The sequence below is a fragment of the Eschrichtius robustus genome, chromosome 13, assembly GCF_028021215.1.
Source record: "Eschrichtius robustus isolate mEscRob2 chromosome 13, mEscRob2.pri, whole genome shotgun sequence".
Taxonomy (NCBI): domain Eukaryota; kingdom Metazoa; phylum Chordata; class Mammalia; order Artiodactyla; family Eschrichtiidae; genus Eschrichtius; species Eschrichtius robustus.
Genome location: NC_090836.1, coordinates 625,357 through 641,153, shown reverse-complemented (window position 1 = coordinate 641,153; position 15,797 = coordinate 625,357). Strand labels below are relative to the sequence as shown.

Below are 15,797 nucleotides of genomic sequence, written 5' to 3'. Positions count from 1 at the left end.
AACTTTAAAAAAAAAAACAAAAAAACCCACTAGAAATAGAAGTACCATATGACCCAGCAATCCCACTACTGGACATATACCCAAAGAAAACCATAATCCAAAAAGACACATGCACCCCAATGTTCATTGCAGCACTACTTACAATAGCCAGGTCATGGAAGCAACCTAAATGCCCATCGACAGATGAATGGATAAAGAAGATGTGGTACATGTACACAATGGAATATTACTCAGCCATAAAAAGGAATGAAATTAGGTCACTTGTAGAGATGTGGATGCATCTGGAGACTGTCATACAGAGTGAAGTAAGTCAGAAAGAGAAAAACAAATATCGTATATCAACGCATACATGTGCAACCTAGAAAAATGGTACAGATGAACCGGTTTGCAGGGCAGAAATTGAGACTCAGATATAGAGAACAAATGTACGGACACCAAGGTAGGAAAGCGGCGGGGTGGGGTCGGGGGTGGGGTGGGGTGGTGGTGGTGGTGGTGGGATGAACTGGGAGATTGGGATTGACATGTGCACACTAACGTGTATAAAATAGATAACTAATAAGAACCTGCTGTATAAAAAAATAAATTAAAAACTAAAAAACAAAACAAAAAAAACTCAAAATGGATTAAAGACCTAAATGTAAGACCGGATACTATAAAACTCCCAGAGGAAAAATAGGCAAAACATTCTTTGACATAAATCACAGCAATTTTTTTTTTGGATTCATCTCCTAGTGTAATGGAAATAAAAGCAAAAATAAACAAATGGGATCTAATTAAACTCAAAAGCTTCTGCACAGCAAAGGAAACCATAAACAAAACAAAAAGACAACCTACGGACTGGGAGAAAGTATTTGCAAACCATGAGACCAACAAGGGATTAATCTCCAAAATATACAACTAGCTCATACAGCTTGATATCAAAAAAACAAACAGTCCAATCAAAAAATGGGCAGAAGACCTCAACAGACATTTCTCCAAAGACATACAGATGGCCAACAGGCACATGAAAAGATCTTCATCATCGTTAATTATTAGAGAAATGCAAATCCAAACCAGAACGAGGTATCACCTCACACCGGTCAGAATGGCCATCATCAAAAAGCCTACAAATAATAAATACTGGAGATGATGTGGAGAAAAGGGAACGCTCCTACACTGCTGGTGGGAATGTAAATGGTGCAGCCACTATGGAGAACAGTATGGAGGTTCCTTAAAAACTAAAAATCGAACTACCATATCATCCAGCAATCCCACTCCTGGGCATATGTCCGGAGAAAACCATAATTCGAAAAGATACATGCACCCCAATGTTCATTGCAGCACTATGTACAATAGCCAAGACACAGAAGCAACCTAAATGTCCTTCGACAGAGGAATGGATAAAGAAGACATGGCACATATATACGGCGGACTATTACTCAGCCATAAGAAGGAATGAAATAATGCCATTTGTGACAACGTGGATGGACCTGGAGATTACCACATTAAGTGAAGTAAGCCAGACAGAGAAAGACAAATACCATATGATATCCCTTACATGCGGAATCTTAAAAAAATGATACAAATGAGCTTATATACAAAACAGAAATAGACTCACATAGAAAAAAAACTTATTGTTACCAAATTGGAAGTGGGGGAGCGATAAATTAGGAGACCGGGATTGACAGACACACACTACTATATATAAAGTAGATAATAAACAAGGGCCTACTGTAGAGCACAGGGAACTCTACTCAACACTCGGTAATAACCTATAACGGAAAAGAATCTCAAAAAGAATATATGTATATATATACACACACATACATGTATAACTAGATCCCTTTGCTGCACACCTAAGACTAACACAACACTGTAAATCAGCTACACTTCAATTAAAAAAAAAAAAAAAACGCGCTGGTGCTTCACCGGCTTCTGGGGGTTCAGCCCCGGGAACGTGGCTGCCAGCTCCAGGGCCAGTGCTCACGCCCTGGGCCAGGCCGCGTGGTTTGGTTGTATTTGAGTCAAACTGAGGCAAAGTGGGAAACGTGAGTTATCTCTTGTTGACAGGGCTACAGATGATTTTTTTAAAAATCTGTATTAATTTTTCTATATAAACATTTTAAATAAAAATAAGTCATTTTTAGTTAGTTTTTTGCTTTTTTAAATGAAACGAAACTCAGGAGAGGTTTCACAGCCGCCTGCAGCAGGGTCGAGGAACCACGTGCCCCAGTGCGCAGACCCGAGGCTCCCGTGGGGGTCTGCAGGAGGCTCCCCACCCGCCGGCTGACGCAGCCCCATGCTCTGGGGGTGCCCCACGCCCCTCAGTTCTTACTCTGAAGATGCTCAGACCCGCAGGAGACGGAGAGGCAGACGACACCCTTGCCCACCTGTGCCTCTTCTCCCGAGTAGCCTGCAGACGCCACGGCCCTTCCCCCCACAGATGCAGCTCGGGTGTCCTCAGCACAAGGTGCCTCCCACGCAGCTCCCGCACCCCAGGAGCGTACTCGGGGCGGAACCGGGGTGACGTTATCACGTACCCGGACACAACGTCGTGCCAGGTCAGCACGTCCTGGGCGCAGCCCTGACTTCAGTGTTCCCTACGCGGCCCCCGGTCTCGGCCTGGACGTGGGCCAGGCGCGGGGCTCAGCTGCGCGTCGGCTGGGGTGGGGCGCTGAACAGGGGACGGAGTCGCAGCCGCGGCCCACCCACCTCTCTCCTGGACTTCTGGGAGGTCCGCTCCAGGACATCGTCGCTGGAGATGTCCGAGTCCTCCGAGCAGCTCAGCTGGCGCCGGGACCGCAGCTCTGGGGGAGCAGAGGCAGAGCAGGGACAGTGACCAGTGGCCACACGGGGTACTCTCCCCACTTCCACACCCTGGGCAGCCCAAGGCAGGCGAGCGGAGGTGTGGTTCTCCCCGGCTTGGGTCTGTCCCGCACCCGGAGCCACGAGCCTGGATGCTGACGCACATCCGGGCGGGACTGCGCCCACACGCACCGCAGGGGCGCCATCTGGCGCCGGCGCCCGGCCACTCACCAGGCCCTCCCTGGGAAGTCACAGCCACCCCGACGGCCCCCGCCCAGCTGCACGCTGGTTTCAGAACGTCCTGCTGGGTTTAGTTTCCTTCTCCCTAGGAAGCCCCAGGGGAGGGGGCAACATGGGAAGTGGGTCTTTTGAGGGAGCTGCAGGGGCTGGAAAGCCCGCACCGTGCGCTCTGCCCGGGAGGGGCCCCCGTGCTGCCGTACCTGCTCCCGTGACAGGAGACGCCCCCGGCTTGCCGGCATCCACAGTGGCCCCGCTGGAAGGGGTGCTGGGGCGGGACCTGCCATCGCCCTTCTTCTTCTTGTCCTTCCTGTACCCGGAGAAGACGGACTTCCACAGGGACCTGGGCTTGGCTGCTGCTTCCTCCAGGGCGCTGGGGCTGGGCCTCTCCGGGGGCCGGCCCTCACCCTTGGGCTTCTTCTCTTTCTTGTTTCTTCGGGGGGAGAAGAGGGACGATCTCTTCTTGCTCTTCCCGCTGGAGCCCTCGGACGAGGTGACCGAGCCGTCCAGGCCCCCTGAGTCCGAGGGAGGGGACGGAACCTCCTCACTCGTGGCCTTGTGCGTTGGGGTGGGCTCCTCGGGGCCCTTGGGGGGCACGGCGGTGGCTCTGCGGGGCGCCGGGGTCCTGGGGGTCCTGGGGGCGGTGGCCACGGTGTCCATCTCCTTCATCCTGCTCAGGTGCCGGGCCATGGCGTCCCTCAGCGCCGGGCTCCGCACCGACTTCTCCCGGGCCCGCATGCGCTCGGCCGCCAGCTCCTTGGCTTCGGCGGAGACCAGCGGCAGCCCCCGCTTCTGTGGCGGGACCCCACTCTCGGGCCCCCGGGCGCTCTCCTGGGCCAGGGGCTGCTCGGGGCAGGGCCAGCGGGAGGGGGGCGTGAAGAAGGGCTCCTGCAGACTCGAGTCCTCCGTGCGGTCGTCATACGTATCCTCCACATCGTCCGCGAACGGGATCTCGTCCACGCTCTCCACAAATGGCTTCGGTGCCTCCTCCGGGGTCGGCTGGGCGGGCTCCCGCGGGGTCCGCGCGCACGCGGCCGGTGCTCGGGGCTCCGAGGCTGCGGGCTGCCCCGCCAGGGCCGGCTTCCCGTGAAGGGTGGCGGGCTCCTCGTCGGGAGGCGGGGGCGGCGGGCTGGAGGGGGGCGTGAGCATGGTGGAGTCGGAGGTGCTGAAGCTCTGGCTGCCGGGCGTCCTGGTGCGGGAGGAGCTGCCCTGCAGGCCCAGCCCCGAGCTGCTGGACAGGTCTCTGTGCTCCGCCCGGGTGCCCTTCGGCTCCCTGCCAGGTGGGGACCCCGGGGTGGGCAGGGAGGGCTGGGCCCCCCCGGCAGCGGGCGGCCCCAGCCTCCCGGGGACGGGTTTGGGTTTCAGAAGCCAGGGTCCCTCGCCCTGGGGGAGCTTCTCAGCTGGAAAGGCCTGCAGGGGCGCGGGCTGGAACCCGGGCTCGGGTCCAGGGCCCCGTCGCACGGGCGTGAGCCCCAGGCTGCGGCGTATCTCTGCGCTCTTCATCCAGAACTCTGCCACCAGGTCGCTGCGTTTCAGGGCCTCATCCCCAGGGAGGGGGCTGCCCAGCGTGTCCTTGGTGACCCCTTGGCTCTTCACGGGGAGGGGGGCCAGGGGGGTGGAGGTTCTGGCCGGCACAGGCTGGAAGCGGATGGGGGACACGGTGGGGGACGGCACGGTGGCCTCGGTGGACGGCTGAGGCTGGGAGCAGATGGGGAGGGGGGCCAGCGGGGACCGGCGCTGTGGGCTTGCAGGCGAGGGCGGCGTCCTGGCTTCGGGCTGTGATCGGACGGGTGTGCCGGCTGTGGGCTCCCCATGGGAGAGCTCTGGCTCTGGCTCTGGCACAGGGCTCTCCGCGGGCAATCCCTTCGTGGCAGCTGCAGAGGCGAGCGGGGCTCGGGCGCCCTGTGGGAAAGCAAGGTGACAGGAGCTGCTTAGAAGGCAGGGTTCTGACGGGCGTGCTCTCCCACCAAGGGCCTGAGCTTCCTGAAACACCCTCTCCATACGGGGGGCCACGATCAAGGGCCAGGAGGACACCGCCCTTTTTGATCTGTCTGTCAAGCTTCAGAGCCCCTCACCCAGTGAACACGTGAAGCTTTCAGGTTTGGTTCATCCCAAACGCATCCGGTTCTTTGGGCCCTGAACTGACAACAGCCAAAGGATGCTAACGACAAGCCCCAGAGCTCCGAGGTCTCTGACGCTGAGACTTAAAACAGCATCAATAGCATTCTGCCTCCCGGACTGTCCTTCCTGCCACGCCCCGGCCTCACTGCAGATGAAACCCCCCAAATCACCTTGCTCCTCAGGACCCCAAAGACCAAGCCAAGTAGCCCCAGGCCTTGAGCTCCGGCCGCCCTCTAGATGGCCTCCCCTAAAACGTGCTCCACAGGACACAGAGTTGCTATCTATTTACAGAGCATCCTGCAGTGCGTAGTTCAAAGACCACTGGTCACCTGGACAAGTATTTTTAATTTAGAAAATCATACGTTCATTTTAGCATTAATATTGAGAAAAAACACATCTGTTGTATCAAACCAGTCAGTAATCCCGCAAATATTACCGTTTTGCCTTAAAAATGAGTTTATGTTTAAAACGGCGTGCTGTGTGGACACACAGAGAACAGTGGTGGGAAGCTCGGCGGTGGGACTGGCGCACAGCAGGCCACACCGGGCCGGAGCCCCAGGGCCACTCCTGTTTTCAACAGCCCATCAGCGCAGGGAACAAAAAACTGGGTTCACACCAAGGCCCCTAAGGAGTCCCATCAGCTCTGCCTCCAGAGTGGGCCCCAAACCCTTACCTGTGCCCTGGGGCTGTGGGCTGGGGAGGACAGGACCGAGTGCTCCTCAGGGGACCGGCTGGGGCTGGAGACCGGGGAGCGACCTGAGAAAACAGACGCAGGATTTGCAAGAGGAAACACCCGCTCGCACTGCAGCGGGGCTGCTCCCAGGGCGTCCCGGCCTCGGCCGTGTCACCAGTGTAGGATCTGCGTCCAAAGGTCCAAAGGTGAGCTGCACAGGTGCCACAGGGGAAGGGGCCGTGCAGGGAGGGGAGGGGCTCGCACACAGACCTCTCTCTGGGCGCCTTGCCGAGGCCGGTGGTGGCTCCTCCTCGCCTTCAGACACCCGCAGCTCCGGTCCCACTCCCGCTGCCACCTGCTGCAGCTCCGTGTCGGTCTCTGACGGCACATCGTCCGACCAGTGCTGACCTGCCGAGGGAAGCGAGCACAGACCTCCAGTGAGGCTGTGCTCCTTGCCAGGCTCCCGGCTCCTCAGAGGACAGCCGCCAGGCCATCAGCTGCAGCGTGAGGTCCAGCCAGCTCTGCATCCCGGCCAGGCGCTGCCCACTGGTCCCCCTCCTGAGACTCGTCCATCAACACAGCATCCTCTGCGACGCGGAGCCCCAGGACGCCCGTGGCACCCCCTCTCTTTTGAGGGTGCAGGCCTTCCTGAGCACACGGACGGCTCCACAGGAAGGACCAGCCTTGGGGACTCGGAGCCCTCCCGGCCCTGCCGCCCCTGCCGCCAGTTCCAGGCTCCTAGCGCCCAGTCCGCCCGTTCTCACCTCCCAGCCCAGTCCCTGCCCCTCCCCCTCAACGCCACCTCCTCCTCGTACCAGCTTCCAGAGGCAGCAGCTGGATTAAAGGCCTCGTAGGAAGCCCTGAATCTGCTCGGTTTCTCCCCATGACTCAACGAGTGCAGCCCACGTCCAAAGGGTGGGTGAAACGACACACTTTCAGATTAGTGGCAGAACAAGGAAGGAACCAGGAGCCCTAACGGCCGCTCCTCTGAGCACCTCACTTCCGTTTTAATGTGCATTCCGTCTTCCCTGAGCTCAGACCACTGCGGCCCCCTCCCCAGGAGGAAGAGGGTGGGCACCATGGTTGGGGGAGGCTCTGGGGTCCCCGTACCATCATCCAGCTCTGCGCCAGTGTCCCCCGTGTCCCCATTCTCCGCTGCCTCGCCTTCTACCTCTGCTGGCTCTGAGTCCACATCTTCCTCCAGGTCGTCCTCGTCAAACGGGACTGCAAGGCAGAGACGTTCAAAGGAAGGAAGAGGAGAGAGACGGACAGACAGACGACAGATGCATCGGCAGGGGATTCCCAGGGCTGTCACGTGACGACCACAAGGCGAAGAGGGGAGAAGCCTGCCTGGGTGGGGGTCGGTGGGCCGGGAGGTCTCCGAGAGCAGGGTGGGGCCTCCTGAGCACGGATCAGGCAGGCACCCAGCCGCAAACGTGGCAGCCGGGCCCTGCACCGACCGCTTTGTGTGCAGGAGTCGCTTAAGCCTCGAGGGGGCTGCTAACCCTGCCTCTCAGGGAGGACTCGGAGCCCAGGCAGCTGGGGGGTCTGTTCGCAGCCCCACCGCTCAGCCTGGCACCAGGGCCGTGTGCAGGGGGGTGACCAACCGGCAGGGCTGCAGCCCCGCTCGGAAGAACTTAGACACGTACTTTTTTTAAGCATAAGAGAGAGGGACAAGGGGATGTGGAAAGTTCGTTTTTTGGACTCAAGACCAGCCCTTCAGCGCTGCAAAATGCGGCAAAGCTTCATTTCTCCTGAGCAAGGAGCCTAACATACACACTCACACACACACACACACACTCACACCTGTTCCCAACCCTGCACAAGAAGAACTCAGACTACAGTTCAGGTTACAAGAAGGCAGCAGGAAGCAGCCACAGACGCATCGCGCTGCCTGGACCAGGAGTCCCTCCTCCCGGGGCGCCCTGGGGGCTCTTCTCGGGTCTCCTTTCAGGAAAGGGGCTGGCCTTTGACCCGCACATACTTGGCCTGAGGGTCAAGCCCGGCAGGCTGGGCAGCAGAGGAGCCCGCAGAAACGCAAGGCCAGGCCAAAGGACCACGAGACCCTCGACGGCCAGCAGCCCGGCCTCATGAAGCTGTGTCGCCGGCGCCCGGGGCCGTGCAGTAACCAGCAGTGACCGTGAGCGGCCACAGGGTCAGAGCACAAGGAAACTGGGGACAAGACAGCCGTGATGGCCTGGAGGTGGGCACCTCTAGGTGCTAGGACTGTATTTCTTGACCCAGGTGGCAGGTGGGTGAGCCTTGGTGTTTTTAAGTAATTCCTTAAGCTGTTACTTATCCTCACCACCCCTTCGGTGCACTCGGCTTACTAAGACGAGGTGATGGTGCACAGCCGCCCTGGAGAGTGCTATGAAATCGGTCTGGGACGGACAAGGCAGGGCCGGGACGCCCTCCTCTGATGACGGCATTTGCCAGGAGAAGCCCTGCGGCGAGCACTCAGTTACTTCCACAGACTGAGACCTCTGTGCGCTAGCATTGCTGCTCCCTCATCACACGCCAGGGGAGGGGGCTTCTGAGGCAAACAAGCCTCTCCGCCCCGTGCTTCCTGTGGGATAGCGAGCTGGCCGCCGATGGGGCAGAACCCGGGCCCACCCCACGGCGGGTGCCCGCCGGGCCCACACGCGTGCTAGAATCAGTCTGCGAGCGGCCGGACATCGAGAGGCAATTTTACACGTTTGTGTTGGCAAGTCCGTTGGAAGCAAGCGTGGCATGGGCTCGCCAGCCTGGCGTGGCTCCGGACACAGGACACTAGAGCCGCCCAAGCCCAGACCTGGCCCTGCGGCCCCCAGCGGTTCTCCTACTCAGAGAAACATCTGCGCAGACTCGGGGTTAGGAGTCTACGGTCCTCAGCGGCGCCCTGAAAGGAACGACTGTCACACGTATCAAAATACACGACAAGCATCAATGCAGCAGCAGCAACGCTGAAAGAGACACAGCTTGAGGGAGGGAACTGGGGGTTAATCCAAGTTAGGACGGAGCGAGTGCTAGAAGCAGCCACATACAAGGAAGCAGGCGGCGCCGACACGCTCAGCTCTGATCTATTCGGCGGCCGCTGGGACGTCCCGATACCTCAGCCTCGTCCAACCGTCCTGGGGACAAAACTAACTAGGAGAGGGTGACCGCAGCCCTCTCTACAGCTCGGCATGAAGGTGCCTCCTGACCTGTGAGCCGAGGAGGACAACGGGCGGCTGGCAGGCGGCTGGTGGGGCAACCATCCTGCCCGCCCGGAAGGGGCACCCGGCCCTTCTGCATTTCACAACCGGTGGGGGCCAAGGCTGTCCCACGTCCTGCCCGGATGCCAGGGCCCCTCGCTGAGAAACGCCCACCCCCGCCGAAAAGTGCACTGAGGACAAGCAAGGTCTCTCGGCTCCCTCGTGGCCTGAGAGCTTGCAGAGAGCCCTGCACCTCGGCCTGCAGACCCAGCCCGGCCCCCACCCCAGTACTGACTGCCTCAGCCGTGGCACCCCGGGAGGTCTGCTGACCGTTACGAGAATCCTCCAGCCCACACCCCACCACGGTCCAGCCTCATTTCTGCGGACTCTGAGCCCCAGTGCCGCACACAGTCCTTCAGCTTCGGCTTCCCCCGATCTCTACTAACAAAACACGCCCACCCCCGCCCGACTGCACTACTGCTCTGCGTGGAGCGTGTCTGTCCATGCAAGGGCGGCGGCCTGAGCGAGGCATGCACGTGCCCCCGCCCTCCGCCGCGCATGCACTAGCGGCAGCACCGGAAGTCCAGGGTTAAGGGACCAGCAGAGCTGCCAAGAGAGTGGTTATGGTGAGCGGGCAGAGAACGAACATCACCCGACAACCTCCGGAGACCGACTCCAGCCAGGCCTGCACTGCTGCACGGCGAACGGAGGGAAGGTCGGGCCCTGAATTTGAAACAGACGATAAATACAAAGTTACACAGGAGTAAGCGTTCCCGGCGAGGAGAGCGGAGGTCCTCCTGGAGTCCACACGGAAGAGAGACGGACGACGTTACAGCCCGAGGCCCGTCCGGCGCCGACCAGGGACAAGCGGGGCATCGGGACAGGGAGAGGAGAGAGAGCACAGGGGGTCAAGGCGGCGTCCCCGGTCAGCAGGCTCTCTCTCGGCTCCTGCAGAGCTGCAGGGTGTTTACGCGGCTGCAAATGTGGTTAAAGAGGTGGGCCTTGCCTGCGGCGAAGGTGGCTACCTCCCATGAAGGCCGGGCCACCCGCTCTGTGCCCTCGGCACCCTGCAGGCTGTGTCCCCAACAGGCACTGAGTGCAAACGTGGAGACAGGTGAGCAAGAGACAGAGGGCGAAGCACCAAGGCAGGCACGCCGAGGTCGGGCACGGGAAGGACGCCCCCAATGGTCTCCAGGTTTTCCTTTCCTTCCTTAAAAGAAGCCAGAACAAGGTTCATCATCATCCTGCCGTGGGATGCAGAGCACCTCCCCTAAAACCTAGAGCTGGTAACCTCCTTGATATAAATTTCTTCTTAAAGCTTAATTTCAGTCCAAGGTATGGTCCCTTGACCCCATCCTGTCCGCGCACACTCAGACCGAGACACAGCGCGTGAGGAGAAGCACAGGACATTCCTCCAAGTGGAGAAGGAAGAAGCCTGCCTAGTGACATGGGCAAAGTCAGCAAATTCTTGGTTTTCCCAACGTCAAGTTCACTGTTTCGCGTCAGCGGACAACAGCCCACCTCTTACCCACCGAGACTTCACATATCCTCTGACGAGAGCCCAGGGAGCAGACATGCTCTGCTGGCTCTTACGTGTGAGGAGCCCGGGGGCCCCGCCCTACAGAAGAGTCCCCGGCAGCCCGAGGGGAAGCGGGACAGAGGTGCCAGGCACCCTGCGCCCGGAGGAGTTACCTCTGGAAGGAGGGGACTCAGAGGCCGGTGACACTCGCTCCTCCTGGTTCTCACGAATGTGCGTCCAGTGCACGTCAGCCTGGATCTCCAAGGGATCGGCTGGATTTACGAGCTGCTGCAGCCTTGGGCTCCCAGCTAGTGTACCAGGTTCGAGGGGCAGAGGAGATGAGGAAGGGAGAGATGACGGGAAGGAAGGAAGGAGAAAGTAAACAGTCCAGGGAAGGAAGGATCAAACACCACAGGAGAGGAAACAGAAGGAAAAGTTACCATATTTGCCAGGATCAGTTTGAATCAGAAAGAGGCAAGAATTGAGAATAAGCACACGCACACACACGTGCAAACGCACACACGCCCGACTTCTACTCATTCAACTTGATTCAGTCCCTTCAAGCCTCAATGCAGCTGTCGATGTGGATGAAGAGTCCTACACTTCCCTCCGATGCAGAAAGTACCTTCCTTTCTGAAGCTCTTTTCATCTTAACTGCGTCTGAGGGACCCAAGTGTCCAGTTAGGAGAAAAGAGCAGATCACAACTGGCCTCTGCAGGGCCAGCCTCCCAAGGCCCCAAGTACGTGGCTCTGTTGGCCACAGAGCCCGTGCCTATGGCCACCTGCCACGTGGACACAGAGGTGGGGCGGGACAGGGCAGTTCTGCCACGAACCAGCCGGCTCACGCGGGGCAGACAGTGACGCTGTCGGGATTCTAGTTTTTATCTTATGCAGCTAAAGAGAAAAACATCCCCTTCTACAATGGGCCTCATGCAGCATGCTGGGCTGAGGCGGGGGTGGGGTCAGAGAAGGCTACGGTGGGGGGGAAGCGGAGTCTGTCCTGCAGACCCCAGAGCGCTGGGAATTCACGGGAACAAGAAGTCAATCCCCCTTTGCCCTTTCTGAGGTCAAAGCCCTCTTCCCGAACACTCTACTGGTGCCCCGCTGATCCCCCCTGGACATAAGACTCCGCTTCTTAGCCAGGTGAGAGCTCACCAGGGGCCTCGCCTTCAGGCTGTTCTTGCTCTCGGGGCCCAAGGAATCTGCATGCACCCCTGCCCCGAGGGCTCCCATAATCAGTGCTTGGACCATGCCATACAGTTGGGTTAAAATAAGGGACAGCCAGCAACTTGGGGGAGGGGACCCTACAGGAGGGAGGCTGGCTTTTCGGGCAGCAAGAGCAGGTACCACCTGATCAGAAGGACTCTCTATTGGGCAACCTGGCTTTGGCCTTGGCTTTGGCTTCATCACGAAAACGACAACCTCCTAATCTCCAAGCAACAGGGAACGTGACGTGGGCAGAACTCACCGCTAAGGCCACCGAACGTGGATGGGGGCTGTGCTGGGCGTGGGGTCGCAGCCCTTGCGCTCTCTTGGGAGCCGCTGGCCTCTAAGGGCTTCCTCTTGGCGGTGCTGGACGGGGCTGAGTCACAGCAGCCACCAGAGAGCCCGACTGTCTTCGGACCAAGACGTTAAATCAAGGAGGAAACGCAGGCCCCTTCTCCACCTTACAGGCTAGCAGGGGAAGACAGCGAGCCTTCTCCCCGGGGCGTGCCTGCGTGCCGCCAGTGCATGCAGCCTTGGGGGCTCATCGCCCAGGCACAGGGGAGGGGTTCCGGGCGCCTGTGCTGGCCCTGCCACTTCTGAGAGCTGACTGTGACGTGAGGTGCTCGGCTCACATCAGAGGAGGAGCTGAGTCGTAACCGGATGAGGGACTGGCAGCAAACGGTCAAGGGGCACAGGGCGCCCAGGGGTGGATGCCTCGCCCACCGCTGCATCTCTAGGAAACCCCGTCTCTCCACGGGGGACCTGCTCTTGGGGGCGGCTGGATGGCTGCCAGGGGCCGGGGCGGAGGTGGGCAGAGGTACCTTCACGTGTACCCATGTCCTCTTCCTCTGGCAGGTGCCCCAGCGGCTGGCCTTGCAGGAGTTCTCTGTCCCGGGGCCAGTACTCTCCTTCCACACCCACAGCAAAGCACCGCGTGGGGGCAGATGGGGAGGAGAGGACAGAGAGAAGAGTCATCTCTAGGCTCCTCCACTCCAAGCCCGTTCCCGCAGGCTGGAGCCGGACGCTACTTCCACGTCCAGGAGATCAGGTCTCGGGAGGGAAGCAGGGCCAAGCTCTCCTGAAAAGGGGGCACGCCCCGACCCCTGGCTGTGTCTGGAGCTACAAGCCAAGTGGCCTTCCCTGGGGCGGGCTGTGCACGCGATCCCCACTGACTCACGCCGGGGCACTCGGCTCTACAGACACAGCCGGTGGAGGAAGCAGCCCGGGACGCCATCCCCCCGCTCCTCACACGAGGGCGGTGTGCAGGCCCCACGTGCTGCCTTGGGGTCCCACCCCAACCTCCGGGTGGGAAGGAGGCCTACAGCAGGACCGGGGCCATGGGGGCTCCAGGAGCCCGAGGAAGGAAGGCCCCACCTCTGCCACCCGAGCTCGTCAGGGCCGCCAGCTCGGGGCTCCACTGCCAGCTGAGGACCATGGGTCACGCGCACCCTGCCCGGTCAGCGCCCGGCCCTCGCTGAGCTGGAGCGAGCGAGCCCGGGTTGGGACTGGCCGCCGAGCACAGGGAACTCCAGGAGGAACAGAGAGACAAGCTTGCGAGGCGCAGAGCCCTCCAGGGCCAGCCCCACGGGCCAGGCTCCTTGGCTAACGGCTCACGTCCTCCTCGTCCTGTCCACACCCCACAGGGAGAGCACGGCCTGAGCAGACACGAGTTCCCGCGGACTCAGGTCTCTGCCTGCCTGGCCCTGCTCACCACTCCAGGCCCGGTGCAGCCGGAACAGGGAGAACGACCCTCCGACAAAGGCCAGAGAAGGAGCCCAGGAAGCTCTTCCTCACCACTCGGGATCACACAGGCGGACTGGACAGGACCCAACACCTCGAGTGCGAGACAAGAGGCATCTCAGAGCCAGCCCGACCGACCTTCCAGGAAACAGGTCCCAGCACGTCACCACACACCACAGGTGACCCCTCCTGGGGGGCCCTCCCTCCTCAATGCTCGGCAGCCTCCGACGTCCAGGACCAGGAACCAGGGAACCCCCAGAAAGCTAAGTTCCCTTCGTTCCTTTAGCTGGAACAGGACAGGACGAGTGGCCTGACCTGGAGGAGGCCCTTGTCCGCCTCTGCGTCCAGCTGTACCCGGACAGCCCTTCGTGGGTCCCCTGGGGCCAGCGGAGGCATGTCGCGTGACGCCGGCCACAGAAGCCTCCCACACCCGGGCCGGGGCGGGAGGAGAGGCTTTACTCTGACCTTCACTAGACTCGTCCTCCTCGTCCTCCTCGTCCTCCTCATCCTCCGTGTCCTCCGCGTCCTCCTCCCCAGCCACGAGGCTCCTGGAGGCCTCGAGCTCCTCTTCGCTCTTTCCTTTCAGAAGAGCATGGATCCTCACGGCCTCCTTCCAGGGAACGCCACCCAGGTCCGAGGGGGGCAGCGGGGGCTCCTCCTCCTCCATCTCGGACTCAGAACTGCTGCAGAAATGACCACAGAACCCAGTGAGGGGACCCCAGAACGGAGAAGGGGGCGGCTCAAAGCCAGGGGCACAGGCAGAGGCCCCCGGCAAGGCACCCACCGGGCGGGAAGGGAGGGAGGACACCTTGGGGCCAGCGCACAGAGGGTGAATGGAGGGCAAGATGGGCCACACGGGCCGGGGCAGCCCCGCCGAGCACAGGCTCAAAGCTCGTGACCCTGGGGACTGAGGGTGAAGAGCACCTCCGTTCCCGTGGACGCACCGTCTCGTTGGAGGATCTCGGGTGGGAAGATGGGCCGCCGGCAGGAAGCGGGCTGGCGGAGGTGCTGCTCGCAGGAAAGGGAGCCCCGCGTCCCGCTCCCAAACACCACAGCGCAGTGTGCAGCGCTGCGGGTGAGGGCGCCTGGACAAGCCCCCGCCCTGCGGAGAGGCGCTCGCTGCGCGAGGGCCCCGGCGCCTGCTCCCGGGGCTAAGAGCGTCCGCCTTGCTCAGAGAGCCCGGCCCGGCTGCCCGTGTCTGGGAGGGAGACCCTAAGCCCCGGGGTGCCCTGCCTGATGGGGAGGCCTGACTCCCTGGGGCCTCCGGTCAGGATGGAGAGTCTAAGGATGTGGTTTGGGGTGAAGGCCTTGAGTCACCAGCATCAGCCGACCCGGAGACCGGGGTCAACCACATTCCACAGGGAACATGGACCCCAAGGTTCTGTGGGTGTCGTCACACATTAACACCAGGAGAGTGGCTCTGCCTGAGCCCGCGGGGACGGGAGCCGCCCTTCTCAGACTGGCCTCCGCGCCCCTCCCCGTAACAGAGAAGGGCCGTGAGCACAGCCCCGCCAGTGGGTTCTGTCCTGTAGCCTTTCTAGAAAATTACTGCACCCGAGGGTGGCGCTGGGGACTCCATCGCTTTCATCGAGTCAGAAGTGAGGGTGGCCTCCCGGGCTGCGTCCCTCGACCTCTCACTGGGCCGCAGGGCTCTGCCACGACAGCTGTTGTGACCATGAGCTGGCTGGTCATGCTCTCCAAGCCTGTGTCCACGCCGGGAAGCGGGTGTGAAAACCTGCTTGCCGCGGGCGCCCCTAGTGGAGCGAGATTTTATTGACCGCATCACGCTTGTGCCACACTCGGGTCCTCCAGCCATCCACTCGCTTGTTCACGCACTCACACACTCGTGCATTCATGCGTTCAGCAGACGGTTCTGAGCACCTACTGAAGCTCAGCCGCTGAACTCAGAAAGAGCGAGCGGCTCCTCGCTGTCCGCAGCTCAGTCTGGCGACTCCTACTTCGTTCATTCATTCAACTAAAACTTACTGAGTGTCTCTGCTCACAGCGCCCTTCCTAGACGTCACAAAGCTGCCACAGAAAAGATCTTCAGTGTCAGGGGAGATAAGATGCAAACACCAGGACTAGACAAGGTGGGCGGTAAATGCAGGGCGGTGGGGGTCTGTACGAGGCAGTTTCAAGTGGGAAGACATAAGAATGTGGACCACAGAAAGCTTGTCCTCTGGAGTCTGATTAGCCCTCAGTGTTTACTTAGCCATGATTTTTGCCTTATCGTTGTGATTTCATTTCTTTACTCTCATTAACTAACGACAACGTGTGAGCCCGTGTGTGTCATTTAACATCTTTCAAACGTGAAATCAGGGTAAGAATGCCTCCTGTGCTCAGC

The 15,797-nt window shown here is 60.1% G+C and overlaps 1 protein-coding gene across 13 annotated transcripts in view; it reads right to left on the bottom strand.

Annotated features, from left to right (window-relative positions):
• MICAL3 (microtubule associated monooxygenase, calponin and LIM domain containing 3) overlaps nt 1-15,797 on the bottom strand; it is a 177,055-nt gene that overhangs the window by 22,700 nt on the left and 138,558 nt on the right. For 11 of the 13 annotated variants that reach the window (XM_068560327.1, XM_068560323.1, XM_068560331.1 and 8 more), the window contains 7 exons: nt 13,919-14,136; nt 9,649-9,711; nt 6,926-7,039; nt 6,086-6,223; nt 5,816-5,898; nt 3,225-4,923; nt 2,692-2,786 (listed from right to left, as the gene is read on the bottom strand). In XM_068560327.1, coding sequence (XP_068416428.1) covers nt 2,692-2,786; nt 3,225-4,923; nt 5,816-5,898; nt 6,086-6,223; nt 6,926-7,039; nt 9,649-9,711; nt 13,919-14,136 — 2,410 coding nt within the window. Of the gene's footprint in view, nt 1-2,691; nt 2,787-3,224; nt 4,924-5,815; nt 5,899-6,085; nt 6,224-6,925; nt 7,040-9,648; nt 9,712-10,680; nt 10,816-12,534; nt 12,622-13,918; nt 14,137-15,797 lie in introns of all 13 variants that reach the window. The other 2 variants (XM_068560337.1, XM_068560330.1) reach the window with 2 other exon arrangements.